Source organism: Ictidomys tridecemlineatus, chromosome 11 (assembly GCF_052094955.1).
Source record: "Ictidomys tridecemlineatus isolate mIctTri1 chromosome 11, mIctTri1.hap1, whole genome shotgun sequence".
NCBI classification, from domain to species: domain Eukaryota; kingdom Metazoa; phylum Chordata; class Mammalia; order Rodentia; family Sciuridae; genus Ictidomys; species Ictidomys tridecemlineatus.
In genome coordinates this window covers 72,650,610-72,676,319 of record NC_135487.1, presented here as the reverse complement: position 1 = coordinate 72,676,319, position 25,710 = coordinate 72,650,610, and the positions used below count along the sequence as shown (strand labels likewise).

The following is a 25,710-nucleotide window of genomic DNA, read 5'->3' as shown; positions in this document are numbered from 1 at the left end:
TGGAGAGGGTACGAGTTTGTAGAACTGCTCTTACATATGACTGGGGTGGCTGGTGGGCAGCACTTAGGGGAGAGGAGTCTGCTGTAGAGGGTTTTCATGTCTCACCAGAGCACGGACTTTTATTGTGTCCTTAGAAGGACAGGAATCCCTATGGGATCCTAACTAAGAATGATGCAAAATAAAGTCCAAATAAAGTCCGTTTTGTGGTCTATTGAATAATAACTTCTTTTCAGAAGACTAGATCTTTGATGCCTAAAATGTTTTTGTTCCTTCTTGGTTCCCCAGGCAAACGAGGTCCTTCAGAGCTTCCTGCAGTCACAGTTTACCATAGAAAAATCCATCCTGCAGTGAGATAAAGCCCTCACTGCTCAAAGGAAGGCCATAGCAGGTACAGGGGAGGTCACAGCTCTCAGAGGGTGGGGAGGTTCCTGCATAGACTGACTGATTGGACAGGAAAAACTTCCTGAAACCAGAAGATTCTTCCTGCTGTGGACAGCACATGCTCTGCTAAATCTGAGAGCAACAGGGGAGGCCAGCAAATCAGTTTTTCATCACATTTGGAAACATACTGTGGCTATCATGGCTAAAGGGAGGATTCAGATATCCCTCTTGCTTTTTCTGAAATAAGTTTGGTTTGTGAAGCTAGGATAGTTGAGCTCAGACCTGACTGCTTTTGTGTTTTTTTTTTCCCTCCCTAAAACTTTTGTGGAATAGTTGAGCGGCTCAAGAGGGAGGCAGCTGAGAAGGAACAGGAGCTACTAAGACAGCAACAGCAAGGGCAGCAGGAAATGATGGAAGCACAAAAGGGAAGCTTAAAAGAACACATTGCTCAGCTGGAGAATAAGCTGGACAGGAAAATGGAGAACCTTCTGAGAAGTTTGGAAGGAATCTGGATCATAAGCTAAAGGTGAGCCTGGGCAGGGCCTGGCAGTGCCTGATAGACAATGCCCTGGTTCCTCAGGAAGGGAAGTACCAACATGTTAAGCATGGACATGATTTCAAAGGGAAACTCAAAAGGTGCATGTTTCACTAACTCCTCATGTATAACTGCATCCTCCTGAAGTCTGTAAATGTCTGAGACTCCAGCACCTTGTATATTGATAGAATTCAGAGTATACAATGTTCCCCAGGGTGATGGATTAAGGTTTGTTGAGATTACAGGGTGTTCTTACTGTGTCCCAGTTGAATAGTGTTTTAGCCCATTGGTCTTTTTAGGACTCTTGCCACAACCATCAAAGAGATCAAAATTAGATCCATCTGAACTGCACATATCACCTTTGATCTGACATAAAGTGGAGGAATTTGAAAGCTCTGAATTTGCTCCATTTATTTCTATAGCGTGATTCTTTCTACAATAAAAATAAATTAAAGTCTTTGTCCCAACCAGGAGCTTGATAACTAGTGTTCTCTACTAGGTATTTCCTATTATTTGTTAGAAGATCATAGCCATGCTAGTTCAGTGGAACTGATAATTCATTAGATCTCAATCTGTGTGCCAAGAGGAATTCTCTTTTTTGGGGATTTTAAAATCATTAACAATGGCATATATTAATTGTACAGGTTAATGGAATTTACCATATTGCCATACACGCATATACTGTGCATTGATCAGGTCCATAGATCCTTCTTCTATCCTTTTCCTCTCTCCCTTCCTCCCTTATTGTTTCAGACAGGGTCTCACTAATTTATTGAGACTGGCTTTGAGCTTATGATCCTCCTGCCTCACACTCCCAAGCCTCTGGGATTAAAGGCATGGACTCCCATTTCTAAAAGTGTAATTATCATATTTGTCCACCCAGGTTTCTTTCGGGAGACTTTAATTGAAAACTGTTCTGAAGGCTGGGATGTGTTTCAGGGGTAGAGCACTTTCCTTGCATGCTGAGGCCCTGGGATTGAGCTCCAGTGCTAGAGAGAAGGAAGGAAGGAAGGAATGAAGGAAGGAAGGAAGGAAGGAAGGAAGGAAGGAAGGAAGGAAGGAAGGAAGGAAGGAAGGAAAGAAGGAAGGAAGGAAGGAAGGAGGAAGGATAGAAAGGAAGAAAGAGAATGGGAAAAGTGAGGGAGAGAGGGAGGAAAAAGGAATGGAAGGAAGGAAGGATCAAAGAAAGGAAGGCAGGTAAGGAAAAAGATCAGGAAAAGAAAATTATAATGAATACCAATTAAAATGTCTTCTGCTAACCTACATATTAGTCATTCAATACAGGAACCAAAACCCTCGCATGACTATTTAAATTAATTAAAATTCTACAAAATCAAATTTCAGTATCTCAGTACCATCACTTATTTCAAGAGCTTAGTAACCACATGGGTTGGTGGCTATCATACCTGACAGTGCAGTGCAGATACTGTATATTTCTGTCATGGCAGAAAGGTCTATTGGACAACACTGATAAAGAGGAAGCATCACATCAAGATACTGGTATTGTGGATGTGTTAAAGAATATTCAATAAAATTAAACACCATACATGTTAAAAAAAACACTTAGCAAATTGTGACCTACAAGAGGACATCCTGAAACCAAAAAAAAAAAAAAAAAAAAAAAAAAAAAAGGACCTTCTTAACAAGCCAGTCAAATCAGCAGCATCTCATTCATGATGCTGGCAAAATAACATCATTTGGAAAATAGCCTCTTTGCTGTGTATATACAAAAAAGCATCATAATAAGTTTAAAAGTCCCAACTCTTGTATACAAATCTGGGTTGATTATCAATTGAATGTTACAAATAGAAAACCAACCAGGAAAACTAGTTCATCTAATGCATAATAGCACAGCACTAAAATAACAGACTGGAAATTCTTCCATGAAACAAAGCCAAGTGAGGGGTGTGTTAATACAGTGAAAGTTCTTTCTTGACTAACTGCTCAACAGGGGTCAAACTAGACTTTTGAAATTCATAAGGAATGTTCTAACTTTTTTTTGACTGTGGTCTGTCTTTAGTGAATATATGTGAATATACTTTTTTTAACTATATTTCACTCAATTTTTTTCTGATATATTTTTGTTGTAAAAGTTTATAAACACTGATTTAAAAAACTACTTCTTGCTACTGCAGTTCTAGATACTAGTAGAGCTAAATTCCAATTGATATATGAAAATACGGTCCTATATGATATCTTTGATCTTAAATGTGGTATCAGTAATCATAAGGTCTAAAAACCACTGCACTGAAGTTTAGTAATTCCTATTTATTACATGCTGGGCATTATACAAAGTGCTTAATTCCATTTATTTTATTTACTTCTGTAACAACTCTGTGTTATGAATTAGGTAGCATTAATCCTATAGCCTAACAGGCTGATTTTAGTTCAATAATGTGCTCCCAATGAGTCTTTCAGTCAGAATTTGAACCCAGCTAGCTTCCATTAATTTTACTATCCCAAGATCTAGAGCTCCTAATGAGGAATATTAAGAAACGATAAGTTAAAATTTTAAATTTTGACTGCTTACTACATACCAAGTAATTCTAAGCCTGTTCCTTAGTAGATCATTAAGACCACATGCCAACATATCTCCACATAGGAGTCAGTCTTCACAGAGGAAGGCAGGTAGAGCTAGTGCAGTGGACTTGCCCAGGGCAGAGCTAGAGCAAGAGCTGAGCCAGCACCCAGGCAGCTGGCTGCAGAATCTGCACTCTTCATGGTGCTAGAAGTTCTGCAGGACTGTAACTATGGTCTGGTGTTTACCATCCAACCACAATGGCTCAGCTCCCTTCTATCAATGTGGAGAAGGGCCCAGGAGAGCAAATCACATGAGCAGTGCCTGGGAATCAGGGAAGAGAGGCCAGCAGCCTCAGGTGAAGAAGGAGGTCAAATGAGATGATGACCTGCAAATGATGCTGGTGGGCACCTGTCTGCAAACCACTGCCCAAGGATGTGGGAGAAGGAGCAGGTGGCAGGGATGAGGACCATGGGCTATGAACAGGGCCATTGGAAAGCCATCAGACCACTGGATAGGCACACAGTTCCACTATCTCAGGATATATAGTACACAATAAGAAATGTTGATCTTAACCAGGTGATGGTGAAGTGTACTGAGAATTTATTAGGTGAGTTACTGTTCTAAGCACTTTTCATCTCAACAAACTCAAAGGAACTCCTAGTTGATCTACATAAGAGTTGGCCCTTTCTCATTCTGTGATTGCAAGAAGAGTTTGTGGTGTTATTTAGTCCAGGGCTAGTGCAGATGGTGTGAACAGTTTGGTCACATGGGAAAATCCTCAGGGAGTTTAAAGACACAGACACCATTTTACCTTTAAACCAGCTCTGGGATGGCTCCTTGAACCCTCAGCCTCAAGCTCCCCAGGGGGGCAGTGAGGTTTTACTGAAAAGGGAGAGAGAGAGAGAGAGAGAGAGAGAGAGAGAGAGAGAGAGAGAGAGAGAAAGAAAATGCTAGGGATAGGGCTTTTATTGGGGAACAAAAAATTCTGGGGAAAATTTCATCCAATGAAGGTCAAGGGGGGCAATGTGGCAAGGTCAGGTGCGATGATTGGATCTTTGGAGCAGTGATGAGCCCCCCTCTGGCCCTCTTGGCATGCCCTGTGCGAGTAAGGAGGTGAGAGAGGGCTTCCTGTTGTGGTCTAAATGCCTCTGAAAAAGGTCAGTGTCTCTGCACGCTTCCTACCCCAGTAGAGGAAACAGTAACTATGGATCCTGATGGCGTCCTCAGACCCCGGGCTGTACTGGGGTCACTTAAGAGTCTGTTTTTTCTTTGGCACTGCGGGCCACTTGGGCTGCCACAGTGGTTATGGATGCAGAGGGTGTCCACGCTGACAGACATGGTCTTGGCTGGATCAGCTATATTTGTACAGCTTGCCGACCATCTTCTTGGTGATTCTCCTGGGCCCTGGGCCCGTGAGCTTGCAGATCTCCTTGGTGTTCGGGTAGTAGCAGTACAGCGCCCTGAACTGGCAGCTTGTGTCACGAAATAGGATGAAGTAGTGATTGGCGTCACACTTCTCCAGCTCCTCCAATATGGAGTTCTTGTGAGGCTCCTTCACCTTCCCGGCAGTGGGAGAAGATCTTGAGGATGATGGGCTTGTTGGACTTTCTACTGGGCTCCTTGAAGAGCTTGGGACCTGTGTACTCTGCCACCTAGGCCAGGGAGGAAGCTGCCAAAACCTTTCCCCAGTCCTGGTCTGTTCTCCTGCTTGGGTTGACGGCAGGGTCCTCGCCAATGAAATCCTGTTCCACTTCTTCTATGTCTCCCACATCAGAGTCAGAATCTGGCCTCGGGCAGCCCAGGGCTCCTTATAGGGGGTTCCAGAGCTTCTTGGGCCAACACATAACTTCCCCTCTGTGTCACCATCAGCCCTGACTAGGTGAAGGAAAAAGCCATTGGCAGACTGTCACTGAGACAAGGGATCCAATCTGCCAATGGCCAGAGGGCCCCCCCCCACCATGCACTTCTGTAGCTTCTGCAGACTGCAGCCCCACTCTGCAGGGTCAGTGCTGGCAGCAAGCTCTGAGGACGAATTGGATGAAAGTGCTATTCAAGTCACGATGGCCGGTCGTTTTCTTCAGAGCAGCAGGTTGAGTGCCCTCCCTGGGCCTCCTGGGCACAATGCTCCAAGGTCTCCTTTCCCCTCGCTCATCCTCCTTGGTAATGGTCTGCTTCTTTTTGCTGGCCTCAGCACTGCTGGCAGCAGGGGCTCCAAGAAATATCTGTCAGGCTTATTTTCTAGGGCATCCACCTGCCTCTGGGGGACTGGATCAGTGCACTTCATACCTGATAGCCTGTGATCCACAACCACCCTCATCTGCCGCTGGCCCTGGTTCCACCCCCAGGAGCGCTGGCCAGTGGCTGGTCTCTGGGGGACTTAGCAGTGTATGGCCGGGAGGGGCTTATATGGCCAGGGTGGTCTTGGAGGTGGCTTGATAGGGCATCCAAGGGCCATGCATGGGGATGGAGGCAGGGAGCTCTGGCCCTCTCTTGCCATGCATTTGGCAGGAGATTGAGTCCTGGAGACTGGAGGAAGCTCAGGGATGAGTGTGGGATGGCAGTGGTCGCTCTGGCGCTGGATTGGGCTGGGGACTGCAGAGATGGCTGCTGAACAATTGCCATCCAGGGTCAGGGCGGCCACAGGGTCATACATTGGTCCCAGAGGGGAGGCGGCTGCGGGCGGGGCGGGGTCTTCCAGGAGGATGGAACCTTGGGATGGGCGCCCACGAGCGGTAGACATCAGGAGCGGGCACTATGGGAACCGGAACACTGTGGTCCTGGTGATCAGTGAGCAGTTGGAGCAGGATGACGACGCTGCAGCAGTTGCGGACCAGAGAGATACTCGTGATACTCAGGATACTCAAGGGTTAACTTGACTTTTCCTTCTTGGTTTTCGGGTCTTCACAATCATCTTTCCCACTGGGATCTTTTTGTAAGTGTTGTGATATTTCCTGAAATTTCATTCTGATGAGTACCTAGGTAAAGAAACTAACAAGTGCTGTTCCCTTTTTACTTTTTCTTTACCCACTTCACCTCATCTAGGCCTTGGTTGATGACTACTTTGGGGAGGGGAGGGGGCTTAAAGGTGCAGGGACACTCTCCTTGCCTTTATTTCTGAGTGCCCCCTCTGTTGCATCTCTACCCTACCTCTTCTCTGTCCTTCCCTTATTACTGTTCCTTCTGTTTCCATTCACCATTTTTCAACCATGACCTTAGACACAAAGTTAGGGTGTAAATTGGAATTGAAAAGCTGGGAGATCCCAACTGCTACAAGGAGAGTATGTCCCTGTGAGTATGTGGCCAGGATAGGCCAAGACCCTGTCGGTGATAAAAATCTGGTGTTTCAAAGGTCGCCCCCCTTCTGTGGAAACCAAGTGGACCAGGACTGTCCTTTTCTTTGAGACAGACAGGTGTTGGTTTATTTCACTTCTTCACTACTGTCCCTGCCTTAGAGACCAAGGATAGGGTTCCACACTGAGTCATTTGGATCTTTGACATCCACTGAGTTCTTTGGATCTTTTGGGGGAAGGGAGGAGTGTTAGGTGTTTTGTGAATATTCCAAGACCATTTCTAAACAGCAGGCAGCTTTTTGTTCTATCAGTTTTGTTTTTTTCTTCTTTGGGTTCACTTCACCTCCTTATTGAGTTTGGGTGTAGGGGTCTCCCTCTTCATGAAAAAGAATTCAAAATTAGATGTTAAAGTGAGTATTTAGTATGAGTAAATAAATCACAGCACATTATACATGTGTGTCTTTGAGATTTAGATCCTTTTCCCTGCAGTGACTTCTTTAAGCAGTTTGCCAGAAATGCCAACTTAGAAATGCTACTTTATTGTTAGAACTGTGCAAGTGAGGAACAATGACACTTAAGCCTCATTAGGTTGACAATACCTATAGCTCTGGTCTCATGATTTTGATAAAACCTTTCAGACTGAATTTGAAGAAAGCCCGATGGGCCCAGGTAGAAAAGTTTCAGCCCCCAAGTTGGCTGGATATTGTAGTTTAGCTGAGTTGAAGAATCACTATTCAGTGAACTTAGGGGAACGCCAGCCCACTCCACCTCCCGAAAATAGAACAACTTCTCAATTATTATCCCCTTCACCTCCCACCTGCAAAAGTCCTTGACCTAGGAATGTGGGCCTTTACAACTGCTCTTGGTCCCAGGGGGTTAGTACTACCATTGAACAAAGATGATTCCCAGAAGGGATTCTGGAAGAATTCTGATGCTTGTCCATCATAATTTATTCACCATTCACTCTGAAAATTTAGCAGGGTCTCACTTTATGCTAGACAGACTCCCTGTAAAACCTTTCCATTTAATGAGTGGCAGAATACAATAACAAATACTAGAGCCAAAGGAATGATTATTTTCAATGGAGGGAATGAAGTGATATTTTTGTGGGAGCTTGAAAGTGAAAGGTAACTTTAATAAGCACAGAAGTGGGGAGGCTTTGTGCACAGAATTGCTGGTTATCTCTAATGTCTACCAGGATCTCACTGCTTTGACAGTGCAGCCATGTGCTCTGAGCCATTGAGGAATCTGAAAGAAAGCTCTGTAGGTGGCCAGAATGTGCAGGTGTCTCAAATCAAGCCAGAACCACTTGATTTGAGACAACAAGTCACAGACAATAGCTCTGAAGAGTAGTTGGTTTGCTGTTTCTTTTTAATTTCCCACTCACTTTCATCATGGTGATGAGCCACACACATAAAGATAATTCATGTGTGTAAAGAATCCAGGGGATTTATAAAGGTTGGGAGCACATTCTGGTGTTTTCTGTTGAAAGTGGTATGTGTTTTATTAATTGTCTTTATTATTATGTGATAAGGAAATGAGCCACCTTGCTCATAGTGCAGATATTCAGCAATAATGCCTCCCTTGATAAGAGTTTTATTTTTCTTGAAGAAAGTTTCAGGATGTATTGCTGAGAAAGTTTTCAAATGTCACAGTCTTCCTTTTTATTTTATTTGTTGTGGTGTTACATATTGAACCAGGGCTTCAGGCATGCTAGACAAGCACTCTACCACTGAACTACAGTCTAGTCCCATAGTCTTCCTTTGAAAGGAAGAGGTAAGAACTAATTAACATGTTTATAGAAGAGTTAGGGAAGGCTAAGTTCAGTTTCAGCTTCAGGGTGTGTGCAGACAGAACCTTCCATAATTTTACTTATAATATATTTCTCTAATATTCATTCGTAACATCATGATGTCACATCTGTGCTTAGCATGTTAGAATGAATGGCTGGCTTCCATAGGACATTCAGGGGACTCTAGGATTGGTTGAGCCTTGCTGGAGAGAAATGGGAAGGAGAGTGATGGATCTTATGGGGGTGATCTTGACATAGCCCAGAATAGGTCTGAAGGTAGACTACAAAAAGAAAAACAAGTTTTTATTATGGGAAATGTCAAACAGTCATGAAAGTAGGTCCAAGAGTATTTGAACTCTGTGCATACAACCTCAGTTTCAAAAATTATCAACACCTGTACAGTCTTTTATCTCTACTACCATTATACTTAATAATCCTTAAAAGCAAGTATACACAATACATCAACATGGCTGTGTTCCTAAAACATTCTTTATTTATAAAAATAGGCAGCTGCACATTATAACCTTGAATTCAAGGATGGATAGTGTTAGGTTGTATGTTTAGGTGTGTGGTTCCTGTTCATTTTAGAGTTGACTGAAATAAGGTTTGAGGTTCACCCCTCACATTATAGATATCTGTTGTTTCAGCACCATTTATTGAAAGACCACGGAAGTACTTTGGCATCTCTGTCAGAAATCGGTTGACTGGGATCCAAGGTGGCAGAGTAGAGGAGATCCTGTTTCTAGCTTCTCTGTGCCTGAATCAGAGAAAGCTATCAGGTGGCTTCTCCTTCTCCGGGTCTTGCCTTGAGGAAACACAACACATCTCAGCGCATGTGACAGGACTCCATCCAGCGGATTTTCGCAGAATCCACCAGAGCTGTGAACACCAAGCAGAACTCAGAAACTCTGTGTTCAGGTGAGACTCCAGGCTCTGGTCCCAAAGCGCACAGTTTAAGAACAGGTGTGACTCTCAAGTGGGGGAGCAGAGACACCAACTCAGCACCTCGGCGGAGTGGCAGAACTCCAGAGGACGCTCTGCTATCACGCAGGTCCCCAGACCACATTCTAGGCACAGCACAAGGACATCCCAGCTCCTCCCACCTTACCAGACACCCCGACTGGGAAAAGGACTGACTTGATCTTTCTCACCATCTTTGGTGGTTATGGTTACCAGCCGGATCTATGACTGAACAGGTTCCTGGGTTCCAAATCCCCTCCCAATCTGTAATAACTCAGTATAGAAACAATCAGCACAAAATCAGCTCTCAGTTGAACAGGAGAGTAGTGCCACCAGGAACCTGCCCACCTGGTGCATTTCTAAGGTGGAGGGCATGAGGTCCCCCAGCTGAGACCTGATAAGCAATAGAGGGAAGGGGGCTAAAACCTTAGGAGCAACTCAGAGAGACCAAGATTAGGGAAGCCCAGATAAGACAGGAAGAGCTTTAGTCTTCTCACACTGGTTACCTACACCACCCTGAGGGCAGAGAACCAAGCTTGGAATAGACAAATCCACCTACTGAAAGAAAAGAGAAGAAAAGGGAACTCTGAGAGTATTTTGTTGTTTGTTTGTTTTGTTTTTTGTTTTCTTCTCTTCCATTTTATCCTCTTTCTTTCTCTCCTACTCCTCTTTCTCTGGTCCCCACAACCCCACAACCAAGAACTTTGCAAGAAATAGAACTGAGTGACCAGAATAATATAATATAGGGGAATTGCATAAGCCACCACTCTTTTTTTATTTCTATCTCTCTTTTTTCTCTTTTTTGCTTCCTTTTTATTTTTCTTCCTTCCTCTCTTTCTATTTCAACCTCCTAATTTTTACTATTTTTACTTCTTGTAATTTTCTAAACACATATATGTGTTTGTTTTATGCATTCTACTGTCCTCCCACATACTTGTCTCCCCTAAATTACCTCCTGTCTATTCCCCTGCTACTAACCTTCTTGATTAGAGTTCTCGTTCAAATTTCTTAAGTTTTATTAATCCATTGCCCTCACATTTTTCACCCTTAACATAATGTCAGATACCTGACCTCCAGTTCTCTGTCCACCACCAGAAGAAAGTGTACATCTTCTATGAAATTACTGATTATATTTTAAATTATAATTGAATCTAACATTACTAGACATTGAGACTATAAATGTCTTAATAGCAATAATTTACACATAAGTGATGTATTGTTGATATTGGGAACTGTCAACATTGTCCTTCCTCACAAAGAAGGGATCTTGGAATATACAAGAGCACTACAAATCTATAGGGTAAAAAGAATAACACTTCAGTCCCACAGAGCAGGAAAGAAACACCAGCAAAATGAAATGACAAGGAAAGAAAATACCACAAACAATTGAAGACAATGCATCATTAGAAGAATTTTCAGAAACAGCAGAAAAAAATGACAGAGAAAGATTTCAGGATTTACCTTATTCAGATATTTTGGAATCTCAAAAAAGACATTAGACAACAAATACAGACAGTGAAAGATCACTTTGACAATGAGTACATAAACAAATCCAAGAAGCAGAAGATAACCTCTACAGGGAGATTGAGGAAATATATATATATATATATATATATATAAACAGAAATCCTTGAAATGAAAGAAATAATGAACCAAACCAAAAACACAAAGGAGAGCATCACCAGCAGAGTATACAAAGACCACAAAGACAAATTATATCATCTTGAAAAGAATGTAGACAAGCACAGCAAAAATGATAAGAAACCACAAGCAGAAAACCCAAGAAATATGGCAAAGCACAAAAACACCAAATTTAAGAGTCATTGAGATAGAGGAAGGCACAGAGTTTCAAACCAAAGGAATGAGCAATCTATTCAATGAAATAGTATCAGAAATACTTCCAGACATGAAGGATGAAATGGAAATCCAAATCCAAGAAGCCTACAAGACACCGAATGTGCAAAATCTCAACAGACCCACACCAAGACACATTATTATGAAAATGCTCAATACACAGAAATAGGAGAGAATTTTAAAAGCCGCAAGCAAACAGAATCAGATTACTTATGGGGGCAAACCAATTAGGATAATGGCAGATTTTTCAACACATTCCCTGAGAGCTAGAAGATCCTGGAACAACATATTTCAAATTGGAAAGATAATGGGTTCCAACCAAGAATCTGTATCCAGCCAAACTAAGCTTCAGATTTTAAGATGAAATAAAACTTTCCATGATAAACAAAAGTTAAAAGAATTTACAGCTAGAAAACTGACACTAAAACACATCCTTGGCAAAATATTTCATGAAGAGGGAATGAAAAACATTGATAACTGGCAGAAGGAGGTAGTACACTCAAAGAAAAACTAATCAAAGTGGAAACCAAGTCACGTTAAGTAATAAAAATAAACAAATATGACTGGAAATACAAACCATATCTCAATAGTCACCCTAAATGTTAATGGCTGAAACTCACCAATCAAAAGACATAGGCTAGCAGATTAGATTTTTAAAAAGATCCAGGAATATAATGCTTACAGGATACTCATTTGATAGAAACAGACATACACAGATTGAAGGTGAAAGGTTGGGAAAATCATACCACTCACATATAGTGAGGAAGCAAGCAGGGGTCTCCAAACTCATATCAAATAAAGTAGACTTCAACCAAAGCTAATCAAAAACGATAAATTTGGACGTTCCATACTGTTCAAGGGAACCATACATCAACAATACATAACAATCATAAATATATATGCCACAAACAATGGTGCAGCTATGTTCATCAAACTCTTCTTGAGTTCAAGAGTCAAATTAACCTCCCAGCACAATAATCTTGGGTGATTTTAAGCACCTCTCTCACCACTAGAGAGATCTTCCAAACAAAAGTTAAATAAACTTCAAGAAATAGTAAATTAATTCAACAAAGTAGCAGGATATAAAGTCAACACCCATAAATCAAAAGCATTTATGTATATCAGTCACAAATCCTCTTAGCAGGAAATGAGGAAAACTCCCCATTCATAATATCCTGAAAAAAATAAGATAACTGAGAATCAACAAAAGTGGTGAAATAACTATACAATGAAATCAACAGAACCCTACAGGGACACGGCCACATCAATGTTTATAGCAGCACAATTCACAATAGCTAAACTGTGGAGCCAACCTAGATGTCCTTCAGTGGATGAATGGATAAAAAAAAAAAAGTGGCATTTATACACAATGGAATACTACTCTGCCTGATAAAAGAACAAAATTATGGCATTTGCAGGTAAATGGATGGTGTTGGAGAAGATAATCCTAATGAAGTTAGCCAATTCCAAAAAAAAAAAAAAAACCACAATGTCAAATGTTTTCTCTGCTATAAGTGGGGTGACTTATAGTTGAGTTGGGAGGAACAGCATGGGAGGATGAGATTAATTCTAGGGAGGGGTGGGAGAGAAAGAGAGGGTGAAGGGGATTAGCAAGGATGGTGGAATGTGATGGACATCATTATACAAAGTACATATATGAAGACTTGAAATTAGTGTCAACATACCTTATATACAAACAGAGATATGAAAACTTGTGGTATATATGTGTATTACGAATTATGATGCAAAAAATAGAACATATATAATGGCATAAACTGATGTGAACATACTTTATATCCAGAGATACAAAAAACTGTGCTCTGTATGTGTAATAAGAATTGAAATGCATTCCAGTGTTGTCATGTATTTAAAAAATTAAATGAATTTATAAAAAAAGAAATAGCTTCACTAAATACAAGAGAGTCTACTTTGAATTCTATTTTATTCTGTTGATTTGCATGTCTCTTCCCAGGCCAAAAGCACACTGGCTTGAATCCTGTAGCTCTACAGTGAATTGTGAAGTCAAGTAGTCTAGATTCTCTAAAATTTCTTTGGCTCTCATATATCTTTAACATTTTCATATAAACTTTAGAATCAACTTGTTAATTTCTGCATAAAAACGTGCAGGGTTCTTCCAAAATCCGATATACTCAGCAATAAAAGAGAATAAAATCATGGCATTTTCAGATAAATGGATGGTGCTGGAGAAGATAATGCAGAGTGAAGCTAGGCAAGCCCAAAGAAACAAATGCCAAATGTTCTCTCTAATATAAGGAGGGTGATTCATAGTGGGGTAGGGAGGGGGAACAAGGGAGGACTCTGGAGCAGAGGGGTGGGAGGGGAAGGGAGAGAACATGGGGTTAGAAATGATGGTGGAATGAGAAGGTCATCATTATGCCAAATACATGTATGAAGACACGAATTGGTATGAATATACTTTGTATATGACTAGAGATGTGAACTATTGTGCTCTATATGTGTAATATGAATTGGAATGCATTCCACTTTCATAAGTACATAAAAATGTGTTTTGTAAGAGATCAATAAATGAGATGCTTTTAATGTTAGAAATGCAAAATAATAGCTTTTTGTAATATATAAGTAATCTCAAAGTCTAAAAATTCTTCCAAGTACAATATCATGTGGTATATGTGTTTGTCATTTTACCCTTCTTACATACTAACATTTCTGTTGTAAGGACCCAGCTCCTTTGGAACATTTCAGCAATCATTAATGGCAAAAGTAGCTGCCACCCATAAGTTCAGAAAATGGAGATGTCCAGCAAGATGTGGATACTGTGAACGCATTGTCATATTTCGAGGTCTTAAATGCGAAGAGGTAAGATCTTTTGGGAATCACAATTTTTTCTTTTGCTATATACTTTTTTGTTATGATTTTACTTATTTAGAGATGTGTGTGTCCGCACACAAACACACATTTAAATATATATAAATTTGTTTTTGTACTCCTGGGAACTAAATTCAGGGTTTTGCACATGCCATATTTTTAGAGAGAGAGAAGAGAAAGAGAGAAGGAGAGGGGGAGAGAGAGAGGGAGAGAGAGGGAGAGAGAGAGAGAGAGGGAGAGAGATTTTTTAAAATATTTATTTTTCAGTTTCTGGTAGACACAATATCTTCTTTTAAATTTTATTTTTATGTAGTGCTGAGGATCGAACCCAGCGCCCTGCGCACACCAGGCGAGAGTATTACAGCTTGAGCCACATCCCCAGCCCATCTACCCTTTCTCAAAATTCTGTTTTGAAATGGGTTCTTGCTAGATTGGTCTGGCCTTCAATTTGTGAAATTCCTGTTTCAACCCCTCAAGTAGTTGGAATCATGGGCATATGCCATCACACCTGGCTTGCCAGTACATGTTGAATAAAGTCCCACAGTTTATTTCTGTAGTTTTCTTCTTTGTTTTCCTGTGAAATGTAATTCACAAACCACAAATAGTACTTTTTAACATATTTTTGTCGTTATTAGTCGGCCTGTATTTTGCTTAGTTGTGAATAATTTTAAGGTGAGTCAATCAGTTTTCAAATATCATTTTCTTATAGTGTCTTCTTGTCTGCCATAAAAAATGCATGGCAAACTTAACCATCGTTTGCGGACATCGGAGACTTCGGGGGAAAATGCACTTATTTGGAGCAGAATTGTCCTGTGTTGCCAAAAAGGAGCCAGATGGCATTCCTTTCATAATCAAAATGTGTACTTTAGAAATTGAAAAGACTGCCTTGTGTTTACAAGTATGTTGTTTACTCTTAAAACTCTAAAAACATAAATGCCTTTTTAATGAAAAAGAGACTTTAAGAAAATCAGCACTCTCCATTTGTAATAACTAAATTTATTCACATTTATTTGGAAAATGTTAATTTATTGAACTTCAACTTGTATTTTTTAAATATTAATAAAAATTGAAGTAGATACATCAACTCTGTCTAGATGTCTGCATTTAGCCCTTTGAACTAAAGTAAAATATTGCATTCTCTTTTTCTTTTCTCTTCAAGGGAATTTATCGAGTGAGTGGCAACAAGGCAAAAATCGCAATACTTTGTCAAGCTCTGGAAAACGGAAGGCATTTAGTAGACCTGACCGAATTTTCTTCACACGATATCTGTGAAGTGTTGAAGTTTTACCTTCAGCAGGTGAAAGTTTTATTCTAAACCTACCATCAAATGCAAAGAGCAAAAATATTTTATATTTCATATTTTTCATTGGTATAGACTATGTCATCACCCCTCTCATTATTCTAAGATTTTATAATGATGTACTTTGATGTGGATATATTTCCATCCAGTATTCTGGCCACTCCATGAGCTCTGTCAGTTTTGAGCACTTTAGTTCTTGGAACTTTTCTTGATTTTTATTGCCATTCTCCCACCCTTGTACTTGAAGCTCTTGTTTGGAGATGTGTGTGTACACATACATAAACACACATATAAATGTTTATAAATTTGTTATTTGTACCCATGGGGATTAAAAATTCAGGGTCTTGCGCTTGCTTGGCAAGCATACTTGTTCTGCAGTTCCCTTACTTTTTCTTTATTGTTTTTTTTTTCTTCAAAAACTTTCTAAGACAGTTCCTTGTCTTTTTCTTCTTGAATAAGTAAATTACTCCATTTGTGAGATCATGTTTTAATATTCAAGAAGTCTGATTTTTCTGTTCTTTTGATAACATTTTTTAAATGATTATATGATGCTCTTTTATTGTGCATATTCATAGATTTTTCTCATTAAGGGTTCTTTTCTCTATTTGGTCTCTAACCTCTGTAGAAATACAATGTGACCCTCATATATAACATTAAAATTTCTATAGCAACATAAAAATTAAAAATAAAGTGAAGCGAATTTTAATATATCATTTAACATTTCGAATATCTCGTTTTTCAAATTATGAGGTATTTTGCTTATTTATTGATTTGTATTGCAGCTCTTCTTCTTTGAAATCTGGTATCTATTTTTCATTTAGAGCACATCTCAATTTAGATCACTTGCATTTCCAGTGCTCTTTCACCATATCTGACTAGTTGCCAGCATACTGACAGCATCATTTTACACCTTCAATTTGTTCTTTTTCTACCCATTTTGATTTTTTCTTTCATGGTGTCTAGTTACATGAGTTTGGGCTTGAAATCACTTTGGAAGCACTTGAACACACATCAAGGCTTTTTAAAAACTTTGAACTTTACTATAAAGTGGTCTAGGTGGACTGTTTGGTATATGCCTAACTACATGTCTCTAGTTCCCTGTTCTGGCACTGGTGTGGTCCTCCTGGGAAGGCATTTTTGTTAATTTTGATGGACACAATACTTTTAATTTATTTATTTTTATGTGGTGCTGAGGATCAAACCTAGTGCCTCACACATGCCAGATGAGTGCACTACCACTGAGCCACAACCCCAGTCCCCCAGGAAAGGTTTTTTTCCTTGCCTAGAGATACAGTATCGATACTGTGGGAGCCAGGGTTACTAAGACTGTAGGATCTGTACTTTCAGTGTGCATATAGCCAACATATCCCCATTTGAAGACAGTTACTTCCCTGTTCCTTATGTTTGGCATTGCCTCGATTCAGAGAGCCTCTGTATCCCATTGCCCAGAGAAAAAATTTCCAGAGTTTTAGAAAGGAGATTGCCCTAGTACATGGAGTGGAGACAGGATTCTATAGAGAGCTAGGCTTTCTCAGCTGGCCCACCTGCAACCTAAGCCAAGATCACAGGACCTGGTAGTGATTGTCCACATCCCTTTAGGATTCTGAAAATCATGTTGAGTGACAAAGGGTCAGTTCTCTTGGAAATGCTGCATCAGGACTTATTCATCTGCTCTTCTACTTGTGAATCGTTGCTTTTTGTTTTCTCTATTTTCCTAGTCCTTATGAGCCTAGTGTTTTTTAGTGGAATTGCAGGAGAGAAAGAAATTAAGTATAAATTGCTGGATTTACAATGTTAGCCCAGGAAAGCATTGATAACCCTTTAATCACATTCTACAGACCCCTCAACTGAGAAATGGAAGTTGATACCTTTGAATGACTGGAAGTCTCATAATGTGTCATCCTTAACCTTGTTTAGTCAGTCAGGGAGAGGAGATGAATTGGGTCCAATACAATAAACTTGCATTCTGTTGAGGAATTTTGTATGTCTAAGACTTTCATTTGGGAAAGTGTGCTCAATTCTTGCAATAGTGTTAGAGAGTAGCCTTTATCTGACTCATTGACCTAAAGCTCCAAGAGGTGATGTGACTTGCTTCAGATCCCAGAGTGGTGAAGATAGAAACTGATCACAAGGCAACACCTTAACTTCCCACAGATATTATAGGACATCAGGTAGCTAACTGTTCACTGAATTTTCTATTGTAGATCAGTAGAAAAGTTGAAATTCATTATGGCAGTGGATATGTGTTGTAAGAACTACTTCTTTTGATCTATTCATGGCAAATCAGCCTGTTTTAAAGTTTCATGAGATGTTGACAGTATGTTTTTGTAGGTCATATTATCTTGTGCTGATCTTCATTCTTGCCCAAGTAAAATCTGTGCCCTTTAGCACTTTGATATTTTTACCCCTTACTCATAAAATCCATGGGTTTCTGATTCATTTTATACATTTTGTTCACTATTCTATGTTTGTTCCAGTAAAACAGCTGAAGATTATGCTATTTGGGGGGCAGATGTGAATATAATGTGTTTAGGATAGAGATGAAGAGTTTTAAAATCCCATAATGAAGCTTAAAGCTTAAACTTCATTTAAAGTTTAGAATTTCACTCATTATCTATTAAGTTGTTATTAACATAAGTATAATTGATAGTCAAGATTTTGATTTGCTTTCTAAGTCACTTCTCTACCAAACATATATATTTTATTTTATGGGCAGGGATGAAGCTGAGTACTAGAGTGCTTGCAGAGCATGCTTGAGGTCCTAGGTTCAATCTCCAGTACTGAAAAAGATATCAATAAATACAGATTGACTTTAGAAAATTTTGTTAATCTAAAGGGACATGCTCAATTATTTGAGCAATTCTCACTTATAGTTGACTTTAACAAAGAAAACAGGCAGAAGATTTTTTCAAAATATTGATTTTTTGGTTGTAGCGAGATGCAATACCTTTATTTTCTTTATTAATTTTTATGTGGTGCTGAGGATCAAACCCAGGTCCCCGCATGTGCTAGGCAAACACTCTACCTCTGAGCCACAACCTGAACCCAACGGTATTTTTAATATAATTTTGTTTCTTTAGCTACCAGAACCACTGGTTTTATTCCAATGGTACCAGGAATTTATGGAGCTTGCAAATATCATCCAACATATTAACCAAGAACAGGACACCAAAAGGGACAACTCTGAAGACAACACATCTCCAAATATGTGTACGGAAGAACAGGACACCAAAAGGGACAACTCTGAAGACAACACATCTCCAAATATGTGTACGGAAATCAACCAAATTGTTCTCAAAACCAAGGACCTTCTAAGAAAATTGCCACCGTCCAATTTTAACACTCTACATTACCTTATCATCCATCTTAGGAGGTAAGAAATTTTATAACATCTTAGCCATTTCTAATTGAACAGGGCAATAGTATTCAGTACATTTATATTGTTGTGTTATGATTTTCAAAATGATTTTTAGGATGTTTTTATTATGTGTTGGGAGAGGGAGACATTGAATACATGTTCATGCAGCAAACATGGTTCCCTCAGATGCTTTCTGTGTGCGAGGCTCTGGCTGGGGAAAGTAGGATGGAAATATAGGGTTTCTGCTATTTGTGGGCTTATCCTCTTGGGGTACAGATCTGTATATAACCACAGTTCACCATCATCCTTTTTCTAGTAGCTGTGCACAGCTTGTAGGCATGCAGAGGAAGTTTTGGGGGTAGGAATACAGCAGAAGAGGCAAAAGGCCTTGTGTTTGATTTTAAGAACTGAGTGGTGATTTGGTAGTGAACGTGCAGAAGAGCATACGAGGCAGAGAGAAACAGACATGGAGACACAAGAAAGCATTTTGCATTTAGAAAATTTGATTTCATTAGGCTACAATATAGCAAGCAGTAGCAGGAACTGTGCTACCCTTCCTAGAGACTTGATAAAAAATTTTACCTACCTGGCAGATTAGTTGACCATGTTGTTTCTATACCCACTAAAGAACTTGGAATCAGGAATTTCACATATTCAGATTTGACTGCTAGAGCTTTCTGACAACAATTAAGATCTCCTTTTAAAATTTTTTTTAATTTATTTTTTGTGGCTGGAATTGTGGCTCAGCAGTAGAGCATGTGCAAGGCCCTGGGTTTGAACCTCAGCCCCACATACAAATAAATAAATAAAATAAAACTTAAAAAAATTTTAGTAGTTTAAATCAGTTATACATGACAGCAGAATGCTTTTCAATCCATTGTACACAAATGGAGCACAAATTTTCTTTTCTCTGTACATGATGTAGAGTCATACCACGTGTGCAATCATACATGTACTTAGGGTAATGATGTTTGTCTCATTCCACCATCTTTCCTACCCCATACCCCTCCTCTTCCTTTTCTCTCCTGAGCCCAATCAATGTTCCTCCATCCCCAGAGACCCAATTATGTATCAACATTTATTTATCAGAGAGAATTTTGGCCTTTGATTTTGGGGGATTGGCTTACTTCATGATATTCACCAACTCCATCCATTTACCTATAAATGCCATTATTTTATTCTCTTGTAATGCTGAGTAATAGCCCATTGTGTATATATACCACAGTTTTTTTTAACCATTCATATTTTGAAGGGCTTCAAATTATTCCATGAAATAGAAGAGGAGGAAACCCTTCCAAACTCATTCTGTGAAGCTAGTGTCACCCTGATACCCAAACCAGCCAGAGACACATCAAGGAAAGAAAATTTCAGATCCATATCTACCTGATGAATATAGATGCAAAAATTCTCAATAAAATTCTGGCAAATCACATACAAAAACATATAAAAAAATGTATCATGATCAAGTTGTGTATTCCAGGGTTGCAAGGTTGGTTCAACATACAGAAATCAATATATGTAATTCATCACATCAATAAACTTAAAGAGAAGAAACCTATGATTATACCAATTGATGCAGAGAAAGCATTTGACAAAATACAGTACATTTTCATGTTCAAAATATTAGAAAAACTAGGGGTAGTAGGAATATACCTCAACATAGTGAAAGCTCTCTATGCTAAACCTAAGGGTAACATCATTCTAAATGAAGAAAAATTGGAAGCATTCCATCTAAAAATTGTTCAACATAATCCTTGCCACTCTAGCCAGAACAATTAGATGAAAGAAATTCAAGGGAATACAAATAGGAAAAGAAGAACTTAAATTACCATTCTTTGCCAACGACATAATTTTATACTTGGAGGATCAAAAAAACTTCACTGGAAAACTTTTAGAATAATAAATGAATTTGGCAAAGTAGCAGGATATAAAATTAATACCCATAAATCAAATGCATTTCTGTACATCAGTGATGAATCCTTTGAAAGACAAATAGCAAAACTACCTCATTCACTATATATATATATATCACAGCTTTTTTACCCATAGATGAATCTAGTATCATCCTGATAGCTAAACTAGACAGAGAGAGATTTCTCTGGATAGTCTCTGGATAGAAATAACAAGCTGAGAGTGTTTGAAGTAAAACCAGAACATTGATAGTGGCAATAGAATAGAGAGATGTTCAGGAGAGAGAATCATCTAGGCTAGAAAAGTAGCTGTGGGTAGCTGGGAGTGTGTTTAGCACATGGGAGACACTGGGTTTGATACTCAGCACTGCATAAAAATAAATAAATAAAATAAAGGTATTGTGTCCATCTCTAGGTAAAAATTATTTTTTTAAAAAAGAAAGCTAACTGGGCAATGAGAGAGAAATTGACAGTGCCAGTTTCCAGTTTAAGAAACAGGGAATATATCTGACATACAATGATGGAGCAATTTTTAGAGGTGTTTTTCTTCCTTCTGCTACTGAGTTCAGTAGTTCCTTCTACTTACATGCATTTTATCCTCCTATAGTACTCTGAAACTCAGTTTGGTGTGTGGTAAGTATCACAATGAAACAAAGGATTCTTTCCCTAGACCTACCTAACTTGACCCTTGACAAACGTTTTGTAGTCTTCCATAGCCCGAGTTTTCTCCAACCTTCTCAAGTCATAGTAAACTACCATTAAGGACCTCTATGAGGCACATCTCATACACTTTATGTGTTCTTCTTTTCAGGGTTGTAGACCATTCTGAAGAGAACCTGATGAACTCAAAAAACTTGGGGGTGGTATTTGGACCCTGTATCATGAGGCCCAGGCCTACAACCACTCCTGGTACCATCTCCTCCGCTCTTGTTGCTTATGCCAATCAGGCCCTGCTGGTGGAGTTCTTTATTACCAATGCACAGATGATCTTCGATGAGTCTCTAGAGCCACAAAATGTTTCATCTAATACTGACGTTGTTGCACCTCATGTGGATATAAGCCCTCCTTCCAAACCCATAATATCAACAGAACATTCCACAAAGTCACAATATTTTTCTACAAAGCAAGTGAGTTTTGACCATTACAGAATTGGATTAAATTTGTGATGTTTATGTTAACAAGTTAATAGTCTTTGAACTGTTTGTTTTGAGATGTGTTTTGCTTTTAGTTTAAAACTTTTCTTGTATCAATAGGATATTCACACTGCAGATATTGAAATTAAAAATTATGAATTGGCTACATCATTTGAGGAATCAGAATGCAAGCAAAATGCATTGGAAAAATGGGATGCATGTCTCATTGGTGAGTGATCATGTAACATATATCCTTGCATATTTCAAGCCTTGCCAAGAAGTCATGATTAAAAACCAAGGTGAGGGCTGGTCTTGTGGCTCAGTGGTAAAACACTTGCCTCTGCATGTGTGAGGCCATGAGTTGGATCCTCAGTACCATATAAAACAAATAAATGAAGATAAAAATATTGTGTCCATCTACAATATTCATCCTTTAAAAAAAAAAGGTTAGTTTAGTTGAGGTAAGTTCAAACTTCAAGGTTTTATTAGTTAACTTTTCTAGCCATTGAGAAAGTTTAGTGAATATCATTTAAATGAATATCATGGTTTGTTTCTTTCTTATAAAAGGATATCTTGAAATTCATAAATTATTTTTGTTCTCTTTCTGAGATTTGTTTTCACCTTTACTTCTTTGTCATCAATTAAAGTCAAAATAGAAAAAAGCTGGTCCCCTGAAACTCAAAAAAAAAATAGACTCCTAAAGTTTTTTTGTGTCCCTTTACCTGTGGCCTAACTTTAGCACATTAAGCACACATGTCTTCCATTTTCTTGGCTCCAGTCTTTTTGTTCACTGTTTTTTGATCCTTTTATTTCAGTGAATGTTTTCTGGTAAGGGGGTTGAAAACCTTTCATTCATTACTGCTTTAGTAGAGCTGAATCCGAATTTTTCAATACATAGTCATAAATGTTAAATTTGATATATTAAATTAATGAAATATCAATGAGTGTAGCCTGAGGAAGTCTGAAAACAAAGACAGTCCATTACCTCTCTGCAAAGAAAAGCACTGGACTCACTTATTCCATTTATCTGATTTGATCTTATTAGCACTTCTGTGCTAATGAATCTTGGCCTCATTTAAGCCATAACTAACAGACTGAAGAAGGTAAATAATGCCAAGGGTCATGTCCCTAAATTATTGTTGATTCAGGATTTGAAACTCATCCTGTCTCATTCCTAAATGGAACCTTGTTTCACTGTCCCGTGAAGTTTGATTTTGAGGTACGTATAGTAATAACAATAAATAATTTTAAAATATTTGAAATATTCCTTACATACCAGATAATTCTGAGCCTTTTCTTTAGAAGATCATTAACACCACATGCCAACATATCTCCACATAGGAGTTTGTCTTGACAGAAGAAGGCAGGTAGGGCTAGTGCACTAGGCTTGCCCAGGGCAGTACTGGAGCAGGAGCTGCGACATCACCCAGGCAGCTAGAAGTGGTGCTAGAAGTTCTGCAGGACTGTAAATATGTTCTGGTGGTTGCCATCCAACCACAATGGCTCAGCTCCCTTCTATCAATGTGGAGAAGGGTCCAGGACAGCAAATCACATGAGCACTGCCTGGGAAGCAGGAAAGAGAGACCAGAAGCCTCAGGTGAAGAAGGAGGTCAGATGAGATGATGACCTGCGATCATCATCAAGTGATGCTGCTGTGCACCTCTCTGCAAACCACTGCCCAAGGATATGGGAGAAGGACCAGGTGGCAGGGATGAGGACTGTGGGCTATGAACAAGGCTGTTGGAAAGCCATCAGACCAGTGGCAAGGCACACAGTTGTCTGATGTTTCTCAGCAGGGAGATGAGGATCATGGCCAGATGGCTGCACCTTTCTAGCAACAGGAGCTTCTGGGGTACATGCAGCAAAGAGAGAGTTGGAGATGCTAGGGTTATAGGTGAGAAAACGGACTAGCGACCAGAGTAGAGGAGAAAGAGAAGGAGGTAAATCTGGAGTCTCCAGGACCAGTAGCACAATGGCAATTTTGACAGCTCTTCAACCTTCCTTTGTCCAGAGGATATTGCCATGTATTAGTGGATCAGCTGGGACAGCATCCATGTCCTCTCTGGTGTGTTGCCCTCAGTATGGACAGAATGAAGCTGGAAAGCAAATTAAGTGACAGGCAAAGTCCTTGGGATTCAGGACAAGGCGTTTGTTGGTGTACAGAATAGTGTTACTGTTCTAGAGTTACCATTGTCTGCCTGTTGAAATCAGGAGAGTCTTAACACAGAAAATATTCATTCATGGGTAGTATATTAAAAAAAGTTATTACAGGAAGTGTTTTTCTTTTAATTTTATGTGCTTTGTGACTATTTGTTCTATTAAGTTGAATTTTAAAAAGCAATGCTTCAATTAAAAATGTGCCTTTACTATTGTATGGATTTTTAATTCCTCTGCATAGATGAATGAGAAAATAATGTTGGAAAAAATATGTAAGACTCTGTGGTTTGAGAGAATGCCCATTCATAAATAACCACACTTCCTTATTAACCAAGCTTCATGAAGTTAAAAAAAAAAAAAATCTCTTCTTTTTCAGATCACAAAGAACTTGAATCATCATCACAAAAGATGGAAAATATGTGTAAAACCACAAAACCACTTAGTTTGAAATCTGATGTGACAACAAATGATATACAGAGGCCTATGCCAAGCCCCAAGATCAGATGTTTCTTGTTGAGAGCCACAGCCAAAGGGGCCCCAGCAAACTTCCAGCTGCCAGCAAGCTTCAGACTGCCCCAGCAACATCTAGCTGATTGGCTCCTCTGCGGTGATGTTCATTGGGCTGTTTCCCTGCCCTTCAGACTGCCAGCTGATGATTGGCTCACAGCGGCGCCAGCAACATCTAGCTGATTGGCTCCTCCACGGAGCTGCTCATTGGGTGACTTCTTTGGCTCTGCCCACGCAACCCAGCCAATCGGCCTCAAGAGAGGAGGATTGGGGGAGGTTGAGAGGCTGGTGTGGGGGAGAGAGGCTTGTGGAAGCCGGTGGTGGCAGTTGGTCTCTGAGGGTTTTTCCCTGGAGCTGTTTTGTTTGGCGTTTGTAGTTCTAAAAATAAAGTTAGTTTCTTTTTGACAAGTGGCTCCTGATTTGTGCCAAGCCAGACTTCGGCAGTTTCTGTTTGCCTGTATATAGGTTCCATCTTGCAAGCTCTCCTAATGAGAAAAACAGCAGAAATGTGGGAAATGTCAATTCAGACAAGTTTTGCCAGAATCTTTCCTTTGAAGGACTTAATAGAAAAGATACCTCTACTACTGTTGGCTCCCAAATTAATGGTTTTGATCAACAGATTCCACAAAAAACTCAGGAACAACAATGTGAACCAAAGAACTTAACTGGCACGAGTGCAGTGATTGTGCCAAGTGTACTCCAGGAAAAAGTGACAATGAGCATCAAGGTTAGTGGTGACCATTCCAACGGTGCCACACAGTCCAACACACCAGCCAGTTCAGCAAGAGAGGCACCAGTGAGACTGTCCTCTCATTCTCACCATCTTGCTCTTGCAAGAGCACCCAGAATACTGCAGCCCCATCTCGGGACAACATTTTACCAACCACCTACCCCGACCAGCAAAGTCAGGGGGACTGAGGAGAGATCAGCTTCACCTTCAGCAGCAGTGCCTCCTAGCACAGCTCTTACTCCCCTGAGTCATGTGGAGAAATCTGTTCCAGAGGCAGACAGTACATCAGCTTATGCTTTGAAACCAGTTGCTGAGCCTAAAGAGAACTGTGAGGAGGTTGGCCTGCCTGACATGAATCCAATGTGCCAGGGACTCAGGCTAAAACAAATGGAAGAGTTACAAGACCTTGAATTTGAAATGCCACAGTTTGTGTAG

General features: G+C 39.7%; 2 protein-coding genes and 1 pseudogene across 2 annotated transcripts in view; all 3 read left to right on the top strand.

Annotated features, from left to right (window-relative positions):
- LOC144368119 (guanylate-binding protein 6-like) overlaps nucleotides 1-11,464 on the top strand; it is a 38,473-nt gene extending 27,009 nt beyond the window's left edge. The window contains 2 exon segments of the mRNA XM_078026670.1: nucleotides 286-388; nucleotides 715-11,464. Of these exon segments, the coding sequence (XP_077882796.1) occupies nucleotides 286-388; nucleotides 715-905 (294 nt within the window). The 3' untranslated portion in view covers nucleotides 906-11,464.
- LOC144368116 (rho GTPase-activating protein 29-like) lies at nucleotides 9,301-24,953 on the top strand. Its single transcript, XM_078026669.1, has 8 exons — nucleotides 9,301-9,437; nucleotides 14,032-14,171; nucleotides 14,890-15,078; nucleotides 15,340-15,477; nucleotides 18,561-18,853; nucleotides 21,560-21,875; nucleotides 22,002-22,110; nucleotides 24,415-24,953. Exons 2-8 carry the CDS (start codon nucleotides 14,067-14,069, stop codon nucleotides 24,726-24,728), a joined length of 1,464 nt encoding a protein of 487 aa, XP_077882795.1. The 5' UTR covers nucleotides 9,301-9,437; nucleotides 14,032-14,066; the 3' UTR covers nucleotides 24,729-24,953.
- Nucleotides 24,943-25,710, top strand: LOC144368574 (rho GTPase-activating protein 29 pseudogene; annotated as a pseudogene).

Coding starts and splice junctions, on each gene's coding strand:
- LOC144368116 (XM_078026669.1), top strand. CDS start 14,067: ATGGCAAAAGTAGCTGCCACCCATAAGTTCAGAAAATGGAGATGTCCA. Junction 15,079..15,339: donor AGACTGCCTTGTGTTTACAA/GTATGTTGTTTA, acceptor TTTCTCTTCAAG/GGAATTTATCGAGTGAGTGG. Junction 15,478..18,560: donor TGAAGTTTTACCTTCAGCAG/GTGAAAGTTTTA, acceptor TTGTTTCTTTAG/CTACCAGAACCACTGGTTTT.